General features: G+C 41.0%; 1 protein-coding gene across 2 annotated transcripts; it reads left to right on the top strand.

The window, feature by feature from the left end:
- The first annotated feature begins 2,379 nt into the window (after positions 1-2,379).
- On the top strand, positions 2,380-25,427 carry OLFM4 (olfactomedin 4). Of its 2 annotated transcripts, none has more exons than XM_011971105.1 (5): positions 2,380-2,665; positions 7,665-7,817; positions 15,214-15,426; positions 16,395-16,554; positions 23,295-25,427. In XM_011971105.1, the coding sequence occupies exons 1-5, from the start codon at positions 2,474-2,476 to the stop codon at positions 24,095-24,097; spliced, it is 1,521 nt and encodes a 506-aa protein (XP_011826495.1). In that variant the 5' UTR covers positions 2,380-2,473; the 3' UTR covers positions 24,098-25,427. The 2 variants fall into 2 exon arrangements, with proteins under 2 accessions (XP_011826495.1, XP_011826496.1); XM_011971106.1 differs by lacking the exon at positions 2,380-2,665 and adding an exon at positions 7,546-7,569.
- The last annotated feature ends 966 nt before the right edge of the window (positions 25,428-26,393 follow it).

Here is a 26,393-nt window from a genome sequence, read left to right as displayed (position 1 = left end):
ACTGAGGCATCACCAATGCTTTTGTGCATTTGAGGGTACCAAATAGATTAAAGTTTTATTCTGGAAACTCTGGAGCCATACAAGAACAAAGAAGCTTACGAGCACAGTGGGTGGTGGTTCTTCCCTGGCTAAGGCACATTTGTGCTTGGGAGAACTGCTGTCCTATTTCTGCAGCGTTGCAACCCCTCTGGTAAGGGGTCTTCTACTGAATTGGCCATAGGAGCCCTTAAAGGTAGTCATGACTACAGGCTATACTATTGTTAATGAGACTTTCTTTCTGACAGGGCACCAACATGCTCCTTGAAAAAAGGTAAAAGGAAGGCTCATTACAGCTACATGCAGAGGCTACTAGCAAATGAGAACAAATTTGCCCTTTGCTTTGGTGGGAATCGGGAGGAAAAGGGGAATTGTGATGGAAGGTAGAGATACACTCTCCTTCTTATGTCCATATTCATAGCATTCAATCTTAGAATAATGGATACAGTCTCCCAGTTTTCATTCTCATACATTCTATACACATTCCCTGCCTTGGACTGGGCATCTAAGTGGTTAGAACATTTGACCAAAGAGGCCAAGGCTGAATTGCTTCCCACAGAGAACAATGAACTTTACAGCCCACATTTCTCCATATTTGTTCTTCATCACTCTCTATTCATCCATTTGTGGTTTTCCTGTCCCTGCTTCCCCCTCCCCACCACCCCAGTTTCTGAATAGTGTACCAGGGGTTTAAGACCCTGTTTGTCACCTTAGCACTGTGCTTATTCTAAGAGTTTGTGTGGAGCTTCTGGGGAGGGTGGGGTGGTATGACGACAGAGTGGGGCATGAACCTTCTGTCCTTGTTTTGAACGCAACAATTTTACATATTGATCTAGTCTTTAGGAAATTAAACAATGAAAAAGCTGACATTTTTATGGCACGTCAAAGCTTATAAGCAACTTCCCATACAATATTTCATTTAATTCAAACAATGTAGGAATTGTTACAACTCTAGAGAGGGTAAGTGACATGCCCAAAGCCACTGACTCATTGTGACAAAGCTTTTTTGTTTGTTTTTGGTTTTTTTTTAGACAGTCTTACTCTGTCACCCAGGCTGCAGTGCAGTGGTGTGAACATGGCTCACCACAGCCTCAACCTCCTGGGCTCAGGTGATCCTCCCACCTCAGCCTCCCAAGTAGCTGGGACTACAGGTGCATACCACCATACTTGGCTACTTTTTTCATTTTTTTGTAGAGAAAAAATGGGTCTCACCATGTTGCCCAGACTGGTCTCAAACTCTTGAGCTCAAATCATCCTCCCACCTTGGTCTCCCAAAGTGCTGGGATTACAGGTGTGAGCCAGCATCCCCGGCCCAGAGCTGAGTCTTAATACTGAGACTAACGCCTTTTTCATTCTCCAGGGGAGAAGGCAGAGGCCACAAAGGTGTGTGAAATGTTGAGCAGGGCAAATGGATCCTGGAGCCCAGGGTCAGGGCTGCTGAGCAAGAGAAAATGCATCCTATCTCTCAGTTTTATGAAGAATAAGCTTGAGATCTTGAATGCGTGGCTGGCTCACAAGAAGCTGAGGGGTCACAGAGGTCAGACTAAGTTTTCTGGAGGAGAAACTGCTCCTGGGGTCCTCCTTGACTGGGTTTGAGGCAGTGCCCTGGCCTGGGAGAGCAGGCAGTGGGTCATCGGGATCCCTTTGTTTATCTGGGTGTTTTCTCTTCCCTACATGAAGCATCTAGTGGTGAGTGCTTGATAGGACAGAGTCCTACCTGGTTTGCCAGGGAACAAAACGTCCTCGATCTTTCCTTTAGAGTGGGGTTGTTAGACAGCTTTGTCTAGAAACAGTCACTGTAAGGGACAGGTCAAGGACAACTTGGGCAGTAGGAACTGAAGAGGGAAGCTCAGTCGCTCCTGGAGGAGAGCCACAGTCCCTAAGGCAAGTTCCCTGTCTGTGGAAAGCAGTAGGCAGTAACATGGGAAGGAGAGCCACAGTCCCTAAGGCGAGTTCCCTGTCTGTGGAAAGCAGTGTGCGGTAACATGGGAAGGAGAGCCACAGTCCCTAAGGCGAGTTCCCTGTCTGTGGAAAGCAGTGTGCTTTCCACATTAGAAGTGCTGCGAGGCAAAGGACTGAGGGTTGCTTTTCCACCCCGGAGCCTCCAAACTCTGTCTCATCCACAAAGACTACTTCAATCCCATCTCTTTCAAGGAAGTACCAAGTGGGAAACCAAATACTGGGCTTTACAAAGCACATTGGAGTTAATGTTTGGCAGGGGGATATCTGGATCCAAGGGCAGCTCACAGAGTGGGCCTCACTGACACGGTGTGGGCCGTGACTCAGATTCCTGGGTGTCCTGACCCTCCTGGGGCAGGTCACATGTTCCCTGGCCACTTCCTCTTTTCCTACATGCTGGCCATGGGGAAATCCCCACTGGGCCCTATAAGAAGCCCCTGGGCTCTGTGCAGAGCCGAGCTCTAGCTAAGAGGACAAGATGAGGCCCGGCCTCTCATTTCTCCTAGCCCTTCTGTTCTTCCTTGGCCAGGCTGCAGGGCATTTGGGGGATGCGGGACCCCCAATTCCTAGCCCCAGCTTCAGCACCTTCCCAGGCGTTGACTCCAGCTCCAGCTTCAGCTCCAGCTCCAGCTACAACGGCAGCTCAGGCAGCGGAGGTTCTGTGTCCCAGGTGAGGAGGCCCCAGAATCTGAATGAGCTGCCTTCATTCCCTTCCTCTTGCTTTTGGGGACCTGAATACAATTTCATGGATGGCTAGACCTGGGCACTCTAAAAGATTTACGACTCCTTGTGTTAACTATAGGTGCCCTGGAAATGAATTAAAGCCTCAGCATAATAATTAAATTGTTAGCAAGAGAGACGACATCTCAGTTCTCCAGCTGGGGCTTTTGAGAAAATCTATGCTTTAGAGGAATTCTCAAATCTGGCTGCACATTAGGATGGGTGGCCAGGGGGACTCTAAAAGTACAGATGCCTGGGTTCTGTACTTAAGAAAATCCTGCATAGATGTCTCGAAATCAGATAGTTTAAAAAACCTCTCCCCAGGTGATTCTAATATACAGTCCAGGATGGGAACTGTTAGGAGAAGACTCTTATGGGTTACAGCTCCAGGAAAGTTTGTCCAGTTGATTTGCTGCCTGGCAGGGTCCTGGGATGGTGAATAGTAGCCCGTGAGGGAGTGAGAGCCACAGTGCTCTAGTTGAAGCCCTGACCATTTCTCTTGGCCTGGTTTGTAAAGTAGATGGGTGTCAGAAATAAGCAGGGGAGTTACTGGTCTTTAGCAAAGTGTTACTACAAGGGGACATTTCCCTAGGGGAGTGTTCACTCTTTGCAATCTTCTTTATAGGGAATCTTCAGAGCCATTTTCAGCTCCAAACAACAGCAGCAACAAACAAAACCAAAAGTCATGCATTACAAAGAGACTGGTATAGCTAGGCTAAGTGCATAGAAGGCATAGTGAGCCCAGTTCCTTGGGGGATGGGTCCTCTTTGGATCTCCTTTAAAGAAAGGAGAATAGGCTGGAGGGCATGAGGGGTTAGGAGGTAAGAAGCAGTTATTCATTTCACTCTGGGCCTTTCTGCGAGAGCCCCACTCTGCAAACCTCCCAGGCTATTCTCACTAAGGTATAACTTGGGGTAGGGGAGTCTTATCTGGGCCAAAGCTCCTCTCTCTCAACCTCTAGGATCTTTACTCACAGGTCAGGTGGCTGCTTACATGATCGTGTCCGAATGGAAGGGCAAATGGGAGAAAGAGGAGGAAAAGGCTTTTATTTGTTTTCATTTTGACCATCAGAAATATGCAAATATTACAAATTTGATAATTAACAAATGGTTTGGATAGGGCCTAGATAGAAACAGCAGCAATAACATTTACTGTGTGTCTAATACATGCCAGGACTAGGTTAAGTACATAATACATATCTTTTTTGTTTGTTTGTTTGTTTTTTGTTTTTTTGTTTTTTGAGACAGAGTCTCACTCTGTTGCCCAGGCTGGAGTGCAGTGGCATGATGTGGGCTCACTGCAACCTCTGCCTACAAGGTTCAAGTGATTGTCCTGCCTCAGCCTCCTGAGTAGCTGGGATTACAGGTGCGTGCCACCATGCCTGGCTAATTTTTGTATTTTTAGTAGAGACGGGGTTTCACTGTGTTGTCAGGCTGGTCTCGAACTCCTGACCTTGTGATCTGCCCGCCTCAGCCTCCCAAAGTGCTGGGATTACAGGCATGAGCCACCGCACCTGGCCTATATTATCTTATTTAAGCCTAAGAGGTAGGTAAAATTAATAGTCCCATTTTAGAGATGTGAAAACTGAGGCTTAACAAGGCGAAGTCATTGAGTTTAAGTCACTAAGCTAACAAGTTATATAGCTCAAAATTAGTCTGTCCATTCTCTTCACCATGTCTGTACATGCAGGTTTCTATATTTCCAAGGAGTATAGATGAAAATTGCTTATTTTTTAGAGGAGGCAGTCTTGGGAATCATAAGTAGGCACAAGGATTCTTTGCAGTCAGAAATCAGATACATAATTTTATTCCGTGATACTCAGTGATTTCTGGGGATGATCAGAATTGGCTAGCACTCTTTTTTGAACTGAGGTTAACAATAATCATTTATTATGAAGCTCCGTCAATATTTCTCCATCAGAAACCAGCATTTGGATAAGATTATCAGCTATAATAATAGAAAATATAGATCAAGAAACAGAGAAATCCAGAATGCCTATTGTCTGGTAAAAAGACAAATATTTAAAAGTAGATGAGACATGGTAGTTAAATTGTACTTAGAGGTTTTAATTTTCCTTTTTACTTATCTCTCCCTGGTGAGTCAGTATCACAACTCCAACTTTTTTTTTTTTATAGTGGACTGGGAGTCAATTTCACTATCAACCTAATTTTCTGGGGCTGGCTGTCAGCTTGACGAGCTCTTTGGAAGGTGGTGGAAAACCCTTTTATAACTGTCACTGAGTGAGTTCCAAACATATCATTTTCTGTACTCTGAAAATGTTGAGTACCATTATTTTATACCTTGAATCTTTGCTGACGCCTAGCCTTGGCTACTAATTAGAGCCAATTGCAACCTTAAATCACCTTAAATGTGAGTTGCACCTTCTGTTGTAAGCACTCGGAGTACTCTCTGCCTCAGACGTCTGCCTCCTGAGGAGGGGCCTCTGCAGGGTCCTCAATTTGCAAGACTAGAAAAGGCTCAATGCTCCGCTCCACACAGTAACTGGTATAGTCGGAACTGCAGCGAGTCACGTGTTTTGTTCTCATCAGGCTATCAGGCTGGTTTGAAAAAACAAGTAGGGCTTTCATAGTGACGGTGGGCCTGATTCCTGGGCAGAAATTGAGTCTTAATCGTCTCCCTAAAGCCAGAGCCTGGCATAGTATAGACATCAGTAAATGTTAATTGAACACATGCTTAGTGAAAACCTACCAGTATAAGGTGTCTTGTGGGGAACTCGGGGTCCTATTTGCCCTACACAAGGGGAATCGCATATTCTTCCAAAGGCTGAGGGGACAAGCGCTTGTCTTTGTCTCCCATCCCCCAGGCTTCATTCACGTGGAGTTTGAGCACTCACCGCAGAGAGAGACTCATCACCATTAGCTTCATTGTCTTTGAATGCGAGGAGCAGAAATATCTCTAATGGGAGACACTGATCAAAGTTATGGACCATTTTGATGTCAGCTGAGCATGCTGGGCTGATGATAAGCAGGATGGAAGCTGGGGGAGTCCATAGCACTGGGACAGAGATGTTCAATAGAAACCGGTGGAATGGCTGTCAGCAGGGCTCATAAGTATTTGCCTGTCTTTCAAGTGAACTTCAGTACTAAAAGTTGTTAGCTAGTGGTTCCTAGTTGACTGTCGAGAGATTGCTTGATGATATCCACTGTTTTCTCAGTTGGCAGAGTTTCTCAGAGAACTCTGAGAATGGCCCAACCCTGTTTTGTGCAGCTAATTAAACTCCCCTTGTTAAAATGCAATGCAATAATTTTTTTTTTTTTTGCTAGACAGTTATTATAATAAGCTATTTCTTCAAAAGTCCGTGATATGTTGGTCTTTTCTGTAAAAGCCTTGGCATGCTTGAGTTGGAGTCTTTCTGTCTTTGGAGAAATGAGTAAAGCTGGTTTCAAGGGAAGCTGGCCTCTCTGATAGGTTCCTGGGGTATCTTGTCCGATCTTTATTCATCTCTAGCAAAGACCCTTGCCCTATTCAAATCCTGCTGTCCACCCCTATGTTCGACATAAATCTGCTTGTTTCTCCTCCCTACTCCTGAACTCTTTCCCGTGTGGGGATGTGACTGGAAAAGAAAATTGAGGCCAAGGTCGTAAATTTTGACTAAACACATATAGAGACTTTTGGATACACACACATATATGTATTTTTTGCTCATCTTGAAACTTAAATTAAATTAAAAACAACTTAGGTGCAAAAGCCTTGATTGGCCCCGAGGCCAGTGATAAAATAAGTCTTCATTATAGAAGCATCTAGACCCAGCTTGTTCAGGCGTCATGGAGGTTGGTGGCCATTAAATGACAGGACACATGACACCACCTGCAGCTGGCTGACCTGAACTTTGAGAGACATGGCCAGAGTCTCTTCTAGCTCTGAAGACCATTGCTGTCTCCTTAGCGGTTCATAAAAAGTCCCTTCAGGCTGATGTTCCACAGGTGAGCTTTGGGTTGGCCTTCAGATGAGATCATTAAAAGGCACAGCAAATTGGCTGCCAAGGGTTACTCTGTAAGGCAACAGTAGTAATGAAAAAATGTTAATTGTGCTGAGATCCTCTTGGGGAAGTTCAAAGGGGACAAAAGAAAAACAGGATCTTTCAAACGTGTCATTTAAAAATATGCAGTGGCACTGAAGTGTGAGTCTGAATATCTTAAAGAAACATCAAATATTTTAAAATGACTTTTTCTGCAAATGGTAAGCTGGAAAAAAACTTTTACTAAAAAAATTGCACAAAACCTTCAAGCTCATATGCTATTCAGTTTCTAACAAATGGCTGGCTCTCATTTTGAAGGATGTTAATTTACAATTTCCCAGGCGATGAGAGGATATGAATTTGCATCATATATTTTCATTGTAGCCTGCATCCTTGGTGATTCCCTCATTCTGATGAAAAGGAATTGGATTGGGGTTGGGGTGAAGGTGAGGAAGAGAAAATGAGCAGTAGAAGGAAAGAGAATGTGACATTTTCTGATCACCTACCCTGTGCCAGAGACTTGGCTCACATTACTCCGTTAACACTGAGGATAACCCTGTGAAGTAGGTTATCTCTATTTTACAGATGAAGGAACTAAGAATTAAGGAGGTTTCACATCTAGCAAGTGCTAGAATTGAAATTCGAACTTAGCACTCTCATAGCTTCTTTATTTCCCTTTCCTTGCATAGAGTAGGAATAATCTCCTTTAAGACTCCAGAATGGAGAATCTTCCTTTCGGGAAAGTCCACTGACATAGTGGTTTTCGTACGGCGATGTGGCTAAACGCTGTGTGGTCCCCACCTGTGAAAACAAAGCTGTTTTAGCTTGTTTCTATGATTCTATTCATTTATGTATTGGACTCCACTTACTTGCCTGTAAGTACTCTTGACAAGCCAATTTCTGTCACTCCAGTTGCCAAAAAGCTCAGATTCCAGCTTGTTACTGATGTTCAACTTGTTATTATTTGCAGTTGTTTTCCAATGTCACCGGCTCTGTGGATGACCGTGGGACCTGCCAGTGCTCTGTTTTCCTGCCAGACACCACCTTTCCCGTGGACAGAGTGGAACGCTTGGAATTCACAGCTCATGTTCTTTCTCAGAAGTTCGAGAAAGAGCTTTCTAAAGTAAGCATTTTCTTTCCAAACAGTATCTTGATAAAAAGAAGCAACACAAAACGTGTTTTAATTTAGGATTTTAGAAGCAACCATTCTTCACTGTATCAAAGACATCACATTTTTATTCTATGGTGATTTTAGTATTTATTTTAGAGGACACCAATGGAGTTCTTATTAAGGCAGGGGAAATGAGAACACAGGAAGAAAGTGGGGTTCAGATTGTTCACGCTGTGGATAAACTCACTATAGTATTGTGGTATTTACATAGTTGGAAAGAAGCTCTCCCTGCAAACCCCAACTTGCAATTTTTATTTTGTTTTGATGCTGCTTCTTCCTTTTGGTCTTCTAGATCTTTCCTCAAGCTTTCATTTCTTTTTTTTTTCTTCTCCTCTATCCCCTTTAGTTCTATCTCCCTTCTCTTTTTCCTTTTCTTCTATTTCTATTCCATTCTTGCATCTTTTACTTTCTTATTTCTCCTGCCTCAATCCTTGCTCTTATTCATCCCTTCTAATCTATCTTTTCCTTTCCTGGTTAATTCTTTTTTTTTTTTTTGGGGGGGGACATTTTTGGGTATTTTCTTACTTTTAGATGATCTTTTTTTCCCTCCTTCTTTTCCTCTTCCTCCACTTCCACTCCTTCAAATCCTCTCCCTCTCATCGTCCTCCCTCCCTCTCTCTTTTCTTTAACGCTTTTACAAATTGCTCACTTCCTTCTCTCTTTCCCTCACTCTCTTTCTTTTTTTGTGACAATAAGTTGTAGTCTCTTTTATTTTTTTCTATTTTCTCCAAGTGAAACCCAAGGTTGTAGTCTCTTTATTTTTAATTTTTATTTTTTCTGGGTATATAGTAGGTGTATATAATAATGGGGTACATGAGATACCCTGAGACAGGCATGCAATGCATAATAATCACCTCATGGAAAATGGAGTGTCCATCCCCTCAAGCATTTATCCTTTGTGTTACAAACACTCCGATTAGACTCTCTTACTTATTTTAAAATGTACAATGAAATTATTACTGACTATAGTCACCCTGTTGTGCTGTTGAATACCAGGTCTTATTTGTTCTTTCTAACTACTTTTATTTTTTACCCTTTAACCATCCCCACGTCCGTCCTCACCCTCCATCTCTCTTTCTTGATGGTTATCTTCTATTGTCTCAGCAGGAACATTACATTTGATGTGTCCAACGTCAGACAAAAATTGAAGGCTTCCCTGGGAATTTGAATCAAGACTAATAGGTTTCTCAGCCTTGGTGAAAACACTGACTTGAACTCTGATTACTGTGTTTTTCTTTAGCCAGAGGAAGTTATCTTAAAGGGTTTGCCTTTCTCTGGGCTGGCTGGCACAATGTGACTTGGTGTTCTAGTTTTGACCCCTTCCACCTTTTCAGCCCAAGTTAAAAATCAATTAGAAAAGTTCCTATTTTCTGCACAGGTGAAGTCCAAGCTAGGCTATAATCACATTATGCATTATTTAATACAACTCCATTAATTTACAAGGAGCTCTGGCTTTACTGCAAGATTCAGAATAAGTTTTCCTAAGAAATTTAAGCTTTTCCACCTCAACATCCAACATAGTTATCCTTTAAAACAAAAATTATGATGAGGCTGAGACCCTACTTTCAGCCTGAATTGGTAGATAAATATTCTAAGTTTAAATGAGTGTCCAGGAAAATGTGTTTGACTACTCTAGAAACCTAGCTGCTTAAGAAATAAAATGTCCTTGAATTAATCAGCAGAAAAGGCACAGCACTAAATTATAAATTCTAACCATTAATATTCATAGCCTTATTCCAGCATAATCAAGTACAGATAAGAAGTTATGCATAAAAACATAACAAGTAGAGGAAAATCCTAGGTAAAGATTTTTTCAGTTAGAGTCATTTGCTTTGAAATAGTGGGAACTACTGATTTACATATCATCTTTGCTGGCAGCAGTGTGAAGGGCAGTTTGAAACCTTATGCGCTCCAGGGAGGGGATGTGGCTTGCCAGGTTTGTGGATATGGGACATTCAATTCCAATACTGTACGGGGGACTGGTAGCATCTGCTTTGCTAGTAACAGGTAGGGACAAAATGCAGAATAGGTGAAAAGTTTTAGTTCTGAATGTGTCAATGGCTGCTCAGATCCTAAAAAAATCTGTGATTGTGGCCTAAGGAAAAAGTTTATCTGCTAGCTAGGAATTATATAATCTATTTAGTGTGGCAGGTGATAATAACAACAATAATAGTAGCAGTTTGTTTGTGCTTTTTCAAATGCTTCCAGTTCTATTCTCCTTTCAAGTAACCCTTTAAGGCAGATAGGCCAGGTGTTGTCTCTCCCATTTTAGAGAAGGAAAAACTGCAGTTCGTAAAGGTAAGGAGACTTGCCCAAGGTCATTCCTCTCTTGGCTGGTTAAGCCAGGTCAGAATTCGAGTCTTCAAAATCATCCCAACTCTCTTTCCTCTTGGCCATGCTGTCAGCATCCTCTAGGGTAGGCCCAGAAAGAGCTGCAGTAGGTCAGTAATGCCCTCAAATCCAAAGTTACCTGTTTAGCTGAGGGCTTTCGAATTTCCAAGTGAATTATTACAGCTGTCCCTAGGTTGCCTTGAAAATCATCATTTAACTGGGGGCCTGGGAGAATGCCCGTTTAGGACAGGCCAGTAGAAAAGGTTCTTGACTGCCTTACATTGATTCATTATCTGTCAGTACGCAGAGAAGACAGGGAGCTGCCTCTGCATAAGATGCTGAAAGCATTTTATACTTTTCTGTTGTTTACGATATGTCCTTTTGTGACTATACTTAGGAAAGGGATGGCACAAAAGGCAGCTCAAGATTTTCTCTTTCTCTGGAGGCTTATGGTCTTTGGGGTAAGTTGTTTAATATGACATATTTGCTAGTAGATCCTCATGCATGGGAAGGTTGAGGCAGCCTAGGAGACATTAAGGCAACCCATAAAGAAACGACATTGATTGAGCCATATTTTGTGTAGTGAAAGAAAATAAAAGGTCAGATTGAAAAATGCTGAAATTACTGTTTCTCTACTAATTTCTATAATTCATAGGGCCTCCATTAGCTAGGCACTTAATGTACATTATCTGTAGTCTTTATGTAATCTTGTAAACTCAAATATCATTACCCCCAGTTTACAGGAAACTAAGGGTTAGAGAAATTAAGTGATTTGCCCACTAAGTCCTGAAGTTAGATTTGAGTCTAGTTGGGTCTAGCTCCAAAGTGCTTTATATGTCTTTACAATCACTTCAGGCTCAATGAACCCTGTTACATTTACTTTGAAACATATATTGAAAACAGTAGTATGTTGCAAAGTAAACTTACTTATTTCAAATAGTCTGGCCATAGTTATAATCACAGGTTTTGAGAGACTGGCAGGAACAAGAACCAGATTAATTCTTTAGCTCACTAGCACTACATCCTTATTTATGACAAGACCACATTAATTATAAGGAACAATAACAAGCACCCCAAAACCAACCCTCACACAAATTTTATTCCTCATCAATGACATAGTATGTGCATAACAAGCAAAATAAAATGGAAGCTGTGAATGTTAGGCTGGTGGCTTAAAGACTCAACTAAAACATAGATAAGCCGTCTAGTACTCAGACTTGTCGTGATGAGGAGCTTCGAGGTAAAGATGTTGATACAGGACGTGTCTTCTCAAGGCTAGACCCATATTCCTGATAGAATGTTTAGCAGTGTCCCTGGCCTTTAGATGCCGATAGCACCCGCCCACCCCCCAGTTATGAGAACCAGGACAAAATCATCACCACTACCACCCTCCCTCCATTTAGAATGACTGTTCTAGATCAAAATAGAGCCACAGGTCTTCTAAAGACAGGGATATATTCTGAGAAATACATCGTTAGGTGATTTTAACATTGGTGAACATCACTGTATGCTTACACAAACCTAGAGGGTGTAGCCAACTACACACTCACTCAGGCTATATGATATAGCCTATTGCCAGGCTACAAACCTGTACAGCCTGTGACTGTACTGAATACTGTAGGCAATTATAATACAATGGTAAGTTTTTGTGTATGCATATATATCTAAACATAGAAAATGTACAGTAAAAATATATTTATAATCTCATGGTACCACTGTCATATATGTGGTCTGTCATTGACAAACATGTTGTTAGGCAACAAACAACTGTATTTTCTAGAAGAAGAAAAAAAATGCAGAAAGTGCCCCAAGTGCCAGGGATGTGGGACTGGAGGCTCCCAGGCAGGCTGGGCTGCCTCTCCCAAGACTGCACCTCCCAGGAGGAGATGGCTTGTGCTCAGCATTGTCCACGCATTCCCAAAGCTACAGATTCATATATGTGAAAGGTTCATATGAATGATTTACTTGAATTAGTGAAGTTCACACTCTGAAGTCTTTCTGGCCCATCCCCAAGCTCTTTTGTGTCTTCTCTAACTCCATGGATTATTGCCGTTTTCCTGAACACCACCGAGCGTCTTTTAAGTGTCTGCTGAAGAACCTTGAGTTTTTTTCCTCAGCTGGATCTGTACAGCCCCTTCATTCTGTCTGCACCAGGATAGGCACACCACACATTTTTATAGGTAACAAACTCCAGAATATGCCTTGCTTTTTTTTTGTGAAAATCTGGGAGAACCACATTTTATTTAGCAGAGATGACAGTTGAATCACTCATTTTTGTAGAACAACAGCTGCGATGTGCCACCAAAATGTTCCAGAGAAGCTGAGGGTGTTTCATTTGTTCCAAGAGCTGGCAAGGCCAAATGCCAACAAGCATATTTATTTCTCAAACTTCCATTTCTGTAATGGATTGGCACTTTATTTATTTATTTTTATCATAGTCAAGGTTTTATGCCTGATTTTTGTAGACACTTGAAACCTTGCAGTCCTATATCTGCAGTGCACTTTTGAGGGGGACTTGTTAGGTTTCATATACAGTCAGCCCTCCATAGCCTTGGTTCTTCATCTGCAGATATAACCAACCTCAGATTGAAAAATTTCACAGAAAAAAACTAATAAAAATGACCATGTAACAACAGAAATTACACAAATAAAAGCAATACAACAACTATTTATGTAGCATTTACATTGTTTTAGGTATTATAAGTAATCTAGAGATGATTTAAAGTATTTGGGAGGATGTGTGTAGATCGTAGGCAAATAGTGTACCATTTTCTATCAGAGTCTTGAGCATCCTTGAATTTTGTTATTCTTGGGAGATTCTGAAACCAGTCCCCCATGGATACAGAGGGGTGGCAGTATATATGTTTAAACCTCCCTATCCACCAAAATATCACCAGCCTTGTCATCCTCCGAGTTATGGTACATCCGATGGCAGTGAGCATCAGTTGCCTGAGGAGATACACTAGCAGTGCCAAGGGCTGTTTTTTCAACTTTCATTAAAATCCTTTTTGCCTGAAGCCCTAGTTCTTTAGGTCTGTGGTCTATGAGTCTACTTTAATTTGCACAATGGGGTTAAGTGGAAGGGCTGAAATGACAGAAGTTAGGATTGCTTTTGGTATTAGAAGGATTAGAGGCCAACATCTGGCTCTAAATTCATCCAGGCACTGTGGATCAGCTACTTGATATTAGTGTAGTTTTGGGAAAAGTATCACTTCTGTTCAAATTTTTAAAAAGCATATAAAGCCAGCAACTTTTAATGAGCAGGTCCTTAAAAAAGCCATGGCATTTTCTTTAGAGATCAGACACAGAAAGAACCACCAACTGTGTTTATTAAAATATCCATTTGGAGATTCCAATTATACACTAAACCGCCAAGGGAATTTTTGGAAGTATTTTAACTTAATGATCAGACATTCAAATATATGCAACAAATGTGTAATTTAAAGGTCTGATTGCAATAATCAGTTCTTGGAATAAATGTAGGTGCACTTAATGAAATGTGTACTCTACAGGGCACACACACTCACATATTGTGTAGTAGGTTGGATCTTTATGCCACTTTGTAAAAGGCAGAGGGGATCAAAACTAATTGCATATGGTGATCAAAGAAGGAATTCAGCATAGCGCATTTCTCCCTCTTCTAGAAAATACTTAGATTTAGAGCCGTGGTTCTAAATGGAAGGAGGTGGTGGTGGCAGCGGCAATGATTTTGTCCCCAGGGAACATTTAGCAATGTCCAGAGACATTTTTGGTTATCATAACTGGGGAGTAGGTGGATGCAACTGGCATCAAGAGGCCAGGGATGCTGCTTAATATTGTATAATTCACAGCACAACCGCCACAAGAAATGACAATCCAGTCCCAAATGCCAACAATTAGAGTAAGTGTGTTGAAAGGAGGAGAGATGGCAAGAGAATATGATACAAACCGGTTTAGTTTGGGGAGCTAATGTCTTCAAACATTAAAATGGAGATTAAGAAAAAAGAGCTCAGTATCACCTGATTGTTAGAGAAACGCAAATCGAAGCCATAGTAAGATACCATCTCACACCAGTCCAGAATGGCTATCATTAAAAAGTCAAAAAATAACAGATGCTGGTGAGGTGGCAGAGAAAAGGAACACTTATACACTGTTGGTGGGAGTGTAAATTAGCTCAGCCATTGTGGAAAGCAGTGTGGTGACTCGAAGAACTGAAAAGAACTATTATTCAACCTAGCAATCCCCTTACTGGGTATATACCCACAGGAATATAAATTGTTCTCCCATAAAGATACATGGGTGTGTATGTTCATTGCAGTACTATTCATAACAGCAAAGACATGAAATCAACCTAAATGCTCATCAATGGTACACTGGATAAAGAAAATGTGGGCCATATACACCATGGAATACTTTGCAGCCATAAGAAAGGATGAGATCATGTTCTTTGTAGGAACATGCATGGAGCTGGAAGCCATTATCCTAAGCAAATTAACACAGGAACAGAAAACCAAATACCACATGTTGTCACATATAAGTGAGAGCTAAATGATGAGAACACATGGACACAAAGAGGAGAACAACAGAGGCGTACTTGAAGGTGGAGGGTGAAAGGAGGGAGAGGAACAACAACAAAAAGTCTCTGGGGTGCTAGGCTTAGTACCTGGGAGACAAAATAATCTGTACAACAAAACCCTATGACATGAGTTTACTTATCTAACAAACCTGCATATGTACCCCGAACCTAAAAGCTTTTTAAAAAACGAAGATTAAAGTACACTTGCAAATGATGATGCTGACGCAAAATTATTTTTGGTCTAGCAAAATATAAAATCTACCTCCCTTCAATTGGAGTAATAAGTTCTTTGTATGTGGATAGATTTTAAAAATCTAGTTAAATATATTTTTGATCTATTTCTTTACAAAAAAACAATGATTGGCAAGAATCAAATAGTTCTCAGCTCAAGGGCTTGGTAGTGGAAGAAGATGGTGTGATACTACTCAGGGAATTGGCTTGAATCTTTTGATTTTCTTTCAGGTAAAGGAATATGTCAAATTAATCAGTGTGTATGAAAAGAAACTGTTAAACCTAACTGTCCGAATTGAGATCATGGAGAAGGATACCATTTCTTACACTGAACTGGACTTTGAACTGATCAAGGTAGAAGTGAAGGAGATGGCGAAACTGGTCGTACAGCTGAAGGAGAGTTTTGGTGGAAGCTCAGAAATTGTTGACCAGCTGGAGGTGGAGGTAAGGAGTGAACTCACTTCTTGGTAAATTACTAATAAACTCCCTTCAGTGACTATAAGCAAGTACTAGGACCAGGAAATAAAACTCGCTCTTCCAACTTCTAATTCTCTACTTTCTCATGGCCACATGGCATATCACTATGTTCTGTTTTGGATAAGGGCCTGCGTTTGAATAATAAGTTAAGCACATTGGGAACGTGCTGACTTAGGAGCAGGTATCGTCTAATGGTCAGAATCCTGCCCCAGAATAAAATGCCCTTTCAACTTCTCTGAAAAGGAGGTGACATAAATTTGAACAACTGTTCATGGCCAAGCTATATGAGGTGTCTTCTCTGTTCTCGATTGGAACTGGAAATCCACAATATACCTGATTGTGGCAAACTTGTTAGGTTTATTTCTCCTTTTGAATAACCTGGAATCCTTCTCCACAAACTGGAAACCTCCTTTAATAAATTTCTTGTATATTTCTGTGAAGCCTTTTAAGATCTGTGGATAAAGACCATCACATTTATGGTTGGGTAATTTATATCAACGAGAATTTACTAGCACAGTCATGACATGGGCTATAATTGAGAATTCTAGTTACATATTTTAGAATTTAAGCTTTCTCTGGCCCTCACCATTCATTAGAATCTTAATTATAATACAACATGAGTAAACACAAGTTTATAGGGGAACGTTATTAGAAATGAACTTTAACGGACATTTGTGGATGCTGAGAATGAGCTTGGGCTCTGTTATTAAAGCCGTTAAAATCTTTGCCATTTTCTTCTTGTCACACACATCTGCCTGAGATCTGACAGGGGTTCACACTAAACCATAAAATGTATTCTTCCAAATGAAACCATTCAGAAGAATCTCTGGTGTATTCTCTGGCAATGTTTCACTAAATGACAAATTCAGCCCTGGAATGTTTATGAAAGAAATTGCACCCTAATATAAAGTCACTCTGAATTTTTATTTCCTCAGATAAGGAATATTACTCTCCTGGTAGAGAAGCTTGAGACGCTTGACAAAAACAATGTCCTTGCCATTCGCCGAGAAATCGTGGCTCTGAAGACCAAGCTGAAAGAGTGTGAGGCCTCTAAAGGTCAAAACACCCCTGTCGTCCACCCTACTCCCACTCCAGGTGAGCGTGCTACTTTTTTAACCACTTGTGCCAGACCCCATAAGCAGCTGTGAGTGGGGTGGGGAAGGGATTGGGGATCGCAATGGTGAAAGAAGAAGGTGGTTTTTTGTTTTTTGTTTTTGTTTTTTTGTTTGCTTTTTTTTTTTTTTTTGCAGTTCTCAGTTTTCTCTTCCATGTTTTAAAAGTCCCTTCCTCCCGAGTACTCTACATGCTATCATATTCTGGGTTTCACAGAGAAAGAGCACAAACAATGAGGGATTTAAACAAAATCCACAAGTTACACATATTCTCTTTGCATCTTCTAACAGGGAACAGAAATGTGTATGGTGAGGGAGGCAGTCAGGGGCCTCAGGGGAAAGCCTCTGGAATCTGTGTGTGGCATCCACGTTCCTGTGTATTTAAGGGCTGATTGGCTCACTTATCTGATGAACTGGGTTTATGCCTTCAATGCTCCCATCTTCTCTCTCTCCTTCCCTTTCTCCTCTTTAATTTTTCCTTTTTTCTTCTATAAATGCATGCTGCATACCTGCTGTATTGTGTGTCCTGAGATTCAGTGAGGATTAAAGGAATGACGCCACATATCCTGTGCTTGTGGGTGTGTCTTGCCATTGCTCATGGATTGTGAGTGCTTGGAGGGTAGGGGTGGCATGTTAGTCTCTAATGAGTTGCCACTGGGGTTAAGTACAGCACAGAGGTGGGTGTTCTGCAAATATACCCGTAAATGGAGGCAGGGGAGTGTAGGGTTCAAGAGCATAGCTTTAGAATCCCAAAGACCTGAGCTTCTCAGCTAGGTGGCTGCAGCAAAAAGGATCCTGAATATCCTCATTTGTAAAATGGGAGAATAATAGTGCCTGCCTTGCAGGGTGGCTGTGGGGATTAATGAGTCAATGCTTGGGAAGCTCAGAGCCTTATGATCGGCATTCACACGCTGGCAATAGATATTATTAATAATGTTGATAATTGAAGCGAAAACCTTGCAACAAAACAAAAGCAGTGCCAGATCACTGTGCACTGCGATGCATCCCTCCAGGTAAACTAAAGCCTCTCAGCCACAGCGTTCAGCCCCGTCTTTTAGAGATATCGATGACACAGGGACTTTCTCTCTGCAGGTCCTGAGCATCTTAGCCTGAATGGGGACTGTATCTTTTCATCAAATCATGCAACCCTTTTATTTTTATTAATTCCAGTCCTCACACCTGCTTTCTTTTAGGTTGTGTTTCTGAATTCTTGTCAATGTAACTGATTTTTTAAGGCTTCAATTATTAAATAGGTATAGCCACGGATATAAGCCTCTTGGTCTTGTTCAGGCGGATCTTTTTCCTCCCTCTACAAATAGGAGTCTATCCTACTACAACAGGTGTCATCTAATGGTCAGAATCCTGCCCCAGAACAAAATGGCCTTTCAACTTCTCCAGAAAGGAAGTAACATAAATTTGAACAACTGTTCAAATTTCTCAACCTGCAGAGGAGGTTTAGGGCAGACAGCATGGTCTGTCCTCTGTAATAAACTAAGGCTAAATTTAGTCTGGGATTAGTGGTGCAAAAATGTAGCAAATGAGAACTGTTTCTGCTGGACCACAGAGGGCTCACTGAGGCAGAGGCTGAAGCAATGACAACAACTGATAATACCTGAACTAGCTCCCCAACACCCCTTGCAAATCTTCCTCATGGAATGGATTTTCCTGGCACAATTTTCTATGCATCCCTTCGAATGAGGACATTTTAGATGAAGGAATATTCAGGGCCATCTCACTTAGCCCCATCTTGTCTCAGAGGAGAAGACTTGGATAGTAAGGAGGCTGCTTTTCCTGAGGCCACACAAGTAGTTAAAGACAGAGCAGAAGGTGCAAGACTAGGGTCTTTGCTTCCCGGTCAGCTCAGGACTGAGGGTGGCAGGCACCAGCAATCCAAGGACAATGGTGGGGAGAAAATGTATTGCTTAGTACCCAGGGAAGAAAACAAGTGAGCCTGTTGGGTTGTTTTTGTTGGATTTTTTTTTTTCCCCAGAACTTTCCCCTAGGCCCTCACACTTAGACTTCTGTGATCCATCCTAACCCAGCTGTGTTGTTTAAGCAAATTGGACCCAGATTTTCACTCACTTTCCCACAACCTTGACTGTACCTGAATCCCTGCCAAGCCACTTGGCTCTCTTCCAGCTTTGTTCATATTATATTTATGATGTTTATATTAAACTGACTTTTGGTCATGTTTTTAAATCAATTTCTTTCACTTGCTCTCTTTCTGTTTGGAGTGGTTGATAATGCAGAATTGGAAAATCCCCAGGCACCACACACTTGTGAGCCTGTGGAGACTTTAATTAAAGTTACTCCCTATTATGGGACCTTAAAATCTGGCCTGTTTGCTTTTTTCACTGTGGAGTTTGCACAGACTAAAAAAGACTATATGCAAGTCTCAGCTCTAAAGTAACTCTGCACAGTCTGGGCCCCCTCCCTCATAGCTACAGTTTGCTAACCCAGTGGTCAGCTTGAACTTAGAACAAGTGAATGTATCCCAGGTTCAATCAAATATGCTTCCTATTTGGTTTTTGCTACAGACAACACCCTTTTTCTGCCTCATTTCATAGAACTTTCTAATCTAAAATAATTGGCCTTCTACTCATTAACGTTTTTTCCCTTCAAACTTCAGTCTGTCTCTGTTTTGCCTGTGAATCTAAATGACTGCATATAGGCCAAATGTGATCGGAGTGCTCAGGGATTGATCTCCATTTTGCTTGGGGATGCAAGGTTCTATGCTGGTCCCTAGTGATGCTCAGTAAGTAGCTGATGATTGAATGGGGTCTGAAAGAAATGGGGTGATCTGCTAAAATCTCAAGCTTAGGGAAGAGCCACGTGTTGAACAGCATATATCCAACACTTCAGAGTCAATTTAGTCTTAATCATTTTGTGACTGATTGTTTTAATTGCCTAATTCTTATAAGTCAATCATATTCTCCTCCTGGCTCAAACCAAGTTCAGTTGCTCAGTTGAGAGAGTGCATTAACAGATCCAAGATTAATTTTCCTCTGCAGGCATAGAATCATTGGCTTTAAAAAATGCTACTAACCATGATACTTTAAAAAAGCCGAGTCAGAATATTTTAAAGTCTCATGATTATGGCTTCCTCAGATATTTTCAGAGAACCATGGTGCCATCTAATGAATTGCATGATGAAGAGAGTGCCAATCAAGGCTAAACTTGTATAGAGGGTTCCTTAAATTATGTTCCATGGAGTAAATACCAGGCTTTTTGAAAAACCAGATATGTAGCAGGGTGGAAGGCTAGTGTTTTATAAATAAGGGTAAGCGGAGTTTAGGTGATTTGATTAATCTTTCCTTCCTTTATTCCACAAACATAATTTGGTGCCACTGTGTGACTGGCCCTGTTCTGGGTACTGGGGTTACCAGCATGAGTAAAGAAACCCCCAGAAGCCACTATCTAGGAAAGGAGAGATCTAAACCTCCAGTTGTAACATGATGTGATTCTATTGAGATATTTAGCATTTACTGAGTAACAGTTACATGCCTTCTCTGTATTTTTCATAACTATTTTGCAGAGTTGGTATTATTTTTCTTCTGACATGAGGAAACTGAGGCTTAGAAGGTTAAGTAACTTGCTCAAGGATACACAACTGCTATTGGAATCAGGCTTTGAATTAGAATCTGGCTAGTAGTATTTTTCATACTAGGCTGCCTTTCATAGATGCTCTAACAGAGAGGTGCACCTGTGGTTTCTGGAGTGAAAAGAAAATTCCAACAGCTCACCTATCTGCTTAACACCAAATTATCTTTGCCTCCTTGCTTGTGGAGTAGGTAAAAGGATCCTTTTGCTCCTGACAGTTTTGTGCTGTGTGTTCTCTTCCACCAGAAAATGCAAAATGATTCAATGGTCTTTCAGAATTCTTGGATCATGACTGGGCAATGGGCTGTTGCCCAAGTGTCAGGGTGAAGTTGGGATGGAAACTGGGTATGAAGTATGGAATGAAGTATGTCTAAGACCTTGACATGAAGGAAGAGGCTGGGAAGGAATATGAGAGAAGGGAGGGTAGTAAGAAGCTCAGTGAAGATGGGATGGGTGGATGGGGACTCTGAGGAAGAGTGGGAACTGGGCTGTCAGTTTCAGTATCGTGTCCAAGACGGTTTGCTGCCAGGAATCGAGGAAGCCTGCCATAGTATTTTTCCTAGTCTGACATTGTTGTGGCCACATTTGTAGCACTGGCAGCAATGTTGAGTTCTCATCCCCATTTCTGCTTCCTTTCTACCATAGCCAGGACCCAAAAAATGGCCCTTTATCCTTACCCATAGAGGATAAAAGAAGGATAACAAATGAACAGGAAAGTGTTTAGGAATGTTTGGGAGGTGAGAAAAAGAAAGTTTCATACATTTTAATATTTACACTGGGCAATTTGAATTTTCTGGTCAACTTATGAAATGATGAGCCACTATTATTATTAGTAGTAGTAACAATAGTAACAGTACTAATACTATTATACTAATAATAGTGCAATTAGTATAATGGTAATAGTAGTAGTAATAGTAATTTTTTGAGAAGTTTATTTTGGGTCCTTCATGTCTAAAAATTTCCACATCTAGGGGTAGAATAGTTTAACCTCTTGGTAGTGCTTGAATAAGTGAGATGCATCATAAATTTTCCTTAAATACTTTGTTGCTGTCGATTTGGGATATTTTCTTTTCAGGAAGGCAAGATTCAACGAAGCAAACAATTCTATCTTCCAACTTGAAAGAAAAAAAGTGACTTTCCTCAGAGTGAAATGTAGTTAAATAAACAAGTTCTCAGGAAGATACTTAACTAGAAAATCCAGTTTGTAGCATATGGAAACTTGAATAGTTTTTGTTATCATTAAACTGAACACACCACTAACTTTATTTTAATAATTCATGCATTGTTTCATAAACAAAAGCAAACAAGCATTCATCAGAGAGATCACTTTTAGTAGAAGAAATAATAATTTATAATTTTATTTATTATTTCTTCAGTGGAGAATAGTCTCTTGGCTGAACACACGTTGCTTTTTTATTTATGAAATGGCACATGCATTATTAAAATAAACCTGCAACTGTGTTCTGCTTAATGATATGCAAAATTATTTTGAGGTTGGGTACAGAGTGGTTTCATTTCTCTACCTGTTGTATGGTTGGCTGGCTTTCTCACCAACTGCAGATTTATGAGACCATTTAAGGAACACATATTTAATTCTGGGACCAAAAAGCCCCAGCAGATCGGAAAAATAAAAACAGAATTTCTAGTAATGGTTTCACCTTTGAGCAGTCCTTGGGCGAGGAGGATGGGGAGGGAAGGCATTTAGCAAGGAAAGGAATGGGTCTTTGCATATTGGACACAGCAGAGACCCAGAGACAAAGGCTTTGCTCTCCCTTCCCAGCCTCCATGCTAATCTCAGGCAATTCTTTGACGCTCTGCTTTTGGCTCCAGCTCACCTCATGTTCCTCAATGGCTCTCTGAGTCCCTGCAAGCATTTCAAGCCAGATCCAACAATTTAGGTTCTGCTCCTTTCCTGTCTCACCTGCTCTGCTCTGAGCAGCAGGACGAGGGAAAATGACCTCAAATATACTTGAAGTTGGGTTTTCTTTGTTATCCAATAAACTATCTCACGAGTTTTTTTTTTTTTTTTTGAGTGTTAAGATCCCAGAAAGCGTGTGTTCAACTCTTTGGATAGTTATTATAAAAATACTAGAGGAACTTTATTTTATTTTTATAGCCCATAAACTCCTGGGATGGCAGGCATTTCAGTGGGAGTACAATGTGAAGGGTTGATCGCCCAGACTGAGTCATTTTCCCAAGTGTTACAGGGAATGTAGATTCAGTGGACCAGTGAATCTTGTTCCACTTGATTGTACACATTGTGACAATGACAGAGTCTGGATGGAAAGATGAAATACTTGCATGTCATTCTATGGCACAATAGCATGTGGGTAATGAACGGCAGGACTCACCTTGTAACTCTGCAGCAGGACGGTCACCAAGTGATTTCTTGATGGGCTGTGCATTGGGTACAGAGCAGGCAATGTTGCCCCAAAATAACTTTATGGCTTCTAAAGGGTGAAATCCCACCATTATAGGACCATCTTTCTGGATCTATAAAATGCTATATTTAAAACGTCCTCTTCTGAGAATAGCTTAAAGCAGGATTGGTACCTGGCATGGATGTGCAGTTGGGGTCCCAAGGAAGGGGAGAACGAGGAAGGGCATGAAGCCTTGCCTGGGAAAACCTTCTTCTTCATCACAATTCTTTCTGGGGCTGACCCTAGTGAATAACATCTTGTGGATTTATAGAAATAGGGTAGGATTGTGGAATAATCTTGCTTTCTTGATTTTGCTGTAAGAAAAATGAAATAAGATAATATTTGCAAAATGCTTTCTGATAGAAGGAAATATATTAAATTCACCAAGTCTCCTTTTCCTCTCTCTGGGCCTCCAAACATTTTAAATATAGTTCTTGCCAGTTTCATTATTCCTATTTTCCAGATTGAAAGCCCACCCATGGAAACAGAAGGTAGTTCTCTGTAGAGTGACATCGGGTTTGCATTGAGACTGAATGCACTGAACTAAGAGGAGGTTTGGCTCTTCTCCATCAGAACCACTGTTGTTATTGAACCTTGACAGGAAAAATATTTATAGATTCCTTTGATGCTTAGGATATTAAACTACTTGTATCCTGTCGTTCCTTTTCTCTAAAAATGCCTTTTTATTTTCTTGTTTGTATAGGGAGCTGTGATCATGGTGGTGTGGTGAACATCAGCAAACCGTCTGTGGTTCAGCTCAACTGGAGAGGGTTTTCTTATCAGTATGGTGCTTGGGGTAGGGATTACTCTCCCCAGCATCCAAGCAAAGGACTGTATTGGGTGGCACCATTGAATACAGATGGGAAACTGTTGGAGTATTACAGGCTGTACAACACACTGGATGATTTGCTGTTGTACGTAAATGCTCGTGAGTTGCGGATCACCTATGGCCAAGGTAGTGGTACAGCAGTTTACAACAACAACATGTACATCAACATGTACAACACCAGGAATATTGCCAGAGTTAACCTGACCACCAACACGATTGCTGTGACTCAAACTCTCCCTAATGCTGCCTATAATAACCGTTTTTCATATGCTAATGTTGCTTGGCAAGATATTGACTTTGCTGTGGATGAGAATGGATTGTGGGTGATTTATTCAACTGAAGCCAGCACTGGTAACATAGTGATTAGTAAACTCAATGACACCACACTTCAGGTGCTAAACACTTGGTATACCAAGCAGTATAAACCATCTGCTTCTAATGCCTTCATGGTATGTGGGGTTCTGTATGCCACCCGTACTCTGAACACCAGAACAGAAGAGATTTTTTACTATTATGACACAAACACAGGGAAAGAGGGCAAACTAGACATTGTAGTGCATAAGATGCAGGAAAAAGTGCAGAGCATTAACTATAACCCTTTTGACCGGAAACTTTATGTCTATAATGATGGTTACCTTCTGAATTATGATCTTTTTTTCTTGCAGAACCCCCAGTAAGCTGTTTAGGAGTTAGGGTGAAAGAGAAATAAAATGTATGTTGAAAAAATAGTCTTCTCCGCTTACTTAGATATCTGCAGGGGTGTCTAAAAGTGTGTTCTTTTTGCAGCAATATTTAGGTGCATAGTTCTACCACACTAGAGACCTAGGACATTTGTCTTGATTTGGTGAGTTCTCTTGGGAGCCATCTTCAGATGGCTCTTCAGGCAAGAAAATGCCTCTTCAGGTGCATTTTCCAGTAAAGTCTGTCTAGGGTAGGATTGTTAGAGTTCTAGGGGCACTGTGGGCCTAGTGAAGCCTACCGTGAGGAGGCTTCACTAGAAGCCTTAAATTAGGAATTAAGGAACTTAAAGAGAACTCAGTATGACTTCTAGGGATCCTTTGTACAGGAAAGATTGCCCAGTGACCAGTCCTCATCCATGAGTCCCACTAATTATTTCATGCCTGGAAGGAACCTGGGGGCTTAGTTAGGTAGATTAATATCTGGAGCTCCTTGAGGGACCAAATCACCAACTTTTTTTTTTTTTTCCTCACTAGCACCTGGAATGATGCTTTGTATGTGGCAGATAAGTAAATTTGGCATGCTTGTCTATTCTACGTCTGTAAAGTGCTGAGTTTTACGGAGGGAGGCCTTTTTATGCGTTAAATTGTACATGGCAGATCAATCCCAGAAGGATCTGCAGATGAGGCACCTGCTTTTTCTTTTCTCTCATTGTCCACCTAACTAAAAGTCAGTAGAACCCTCTACCTCATAACTTCCTTCCAAAGGCAGCTCAGAAGATTAGAACCAGACTTACTAACCAATTCCCGTCCCCCACCCCCTCTCTACTGCCTGCAGTAAAAAAATTAATAGTTTTCTATGGAACTGATCTAAGATTAGAAAAATTAATTTTCTTTGATTTCATCATGAACTTTTATTTACATGGCTCTAAGACTATAAGAAAATCTGATGGCAGCGATAAAGTGCTAGCATTTATTGTTACATAATAAAGATCTTGGAGCATATGTGCGACTTATGAGCATATCAATTGTTGCATGTCATTTTTGCCTTTGTTTAAGCCTGGAACTTGTAAGAAAATGAAAATTCAATTTTTTTTTTCTTTCTAGGACAAGCTATACAAAAGCCATTGAGAGTATCTAGTTAATCAGTGCAGTAGTTGGGAAACTTGCGGGTGTATGTGATGTGCTTCTGTGCTTTTGAATGACTTTATCGTCTGGTCTTTGTCTGTTTTTCCTTTGATGTTCAAGTCCCAGTCTATAGGATTGGCTATTTAAATGCTTTACTCCCCTTTTTAAAATAAATGTTTAAAATGTGCCTTGAAAAAAGTCATCGTTTGTTTTATTTACTTTTTAATATTTTTTAATGCTCTTAACGGAGTAGTCCATATCTTTCAATGAGGTTCAGAGAATGGCTACCTCCCAAACACTAGTGCCAGGAGATTGCACACCTAAAAACAGATCATATCAGTAACTTTTATAAGAGTCCAAAGTTAGCCTGGCTCTTTAGTTTTTCTTTCCCTTTAAAATCCACTCTTTCTGGCAGCTTTTATTGTACAAGACTGCCCTATTATCTTTTGGGATATGACCTTATGTACTTATTAATTTGCATGACTGATCTGATTATTTCCAATGCTAGACTACATTTATGTGGCTTATGTTCCTTTTCCAATTGAGCTATTAACATGGATCAGAAGCCTCTGGATCTTCCCCAGACAGGAGGACTTGGGCAGAAAGCAGAAGGACTAACTGGCTGTACCAGGAGGAGAAGTACCTTTACCAAAGAGAATGTGTAAGAAGACAGGTGACCTACAGCTGGAAGGACACACTGGGCTGATGTAGTTAGTCTTACTGAAATGCTCATTTTGGATCCTTGCCAAGCTTTTTGAGACAGATGGCAGCTATAATATTTAGTATTTTAGTAAGATTTTTTCCTGTCTCTTCAGGGCTGAGTGTAGAGACAGGTATGGCCTTCAAAATGCAACAAGATATGAAGATAAAGACATGTATGTCATGTGAGATACAAGTTAAAAACCAGGATGTTATATTTAATCTGGCTCTAGGCGGTTTTCCAGATGAATGTTTTGTACCAAGTACACAGTATGACCTCTGAACATTCGGGAAAGGAGACAGGAAGCTAAGGTAACCCTAGCAATCAGCTTCTCATTTGAACTGCTACAGAAGCATTTGCCTGAAAAAATCACTTCCCAGCCTCTTTCCCACTGGACATGGTGTATCAGCCTGCAGTGACTACCTGCAGGAAATCTCCCTGCTGGGAAGGTTGAAGGACTCAGGGATT

This window comes from Mandrillus leucophaeus, unplaced genomic scaffold (genome assembly GCF_000951045.1).
Source record: "Mandrillus leucophaeus isolate KB7577 unplaced genomic scaffold, Mleu.le_1.0 Scaffold987, whole genome shotgun sequence".
Taxonomy (NCBI): domain Eukaryota; kingdom Metazoa; phylum Chordata; class Mammalia; order Primates; family Cercopithecidae; genus Mandrillus; species Mandrillus leucophaeus.
The sequence above is the reverse complement of the archived record's forward strand: the minus strand, read 5'-3'. Positions and strand labels throughout refer to the sequence as shown.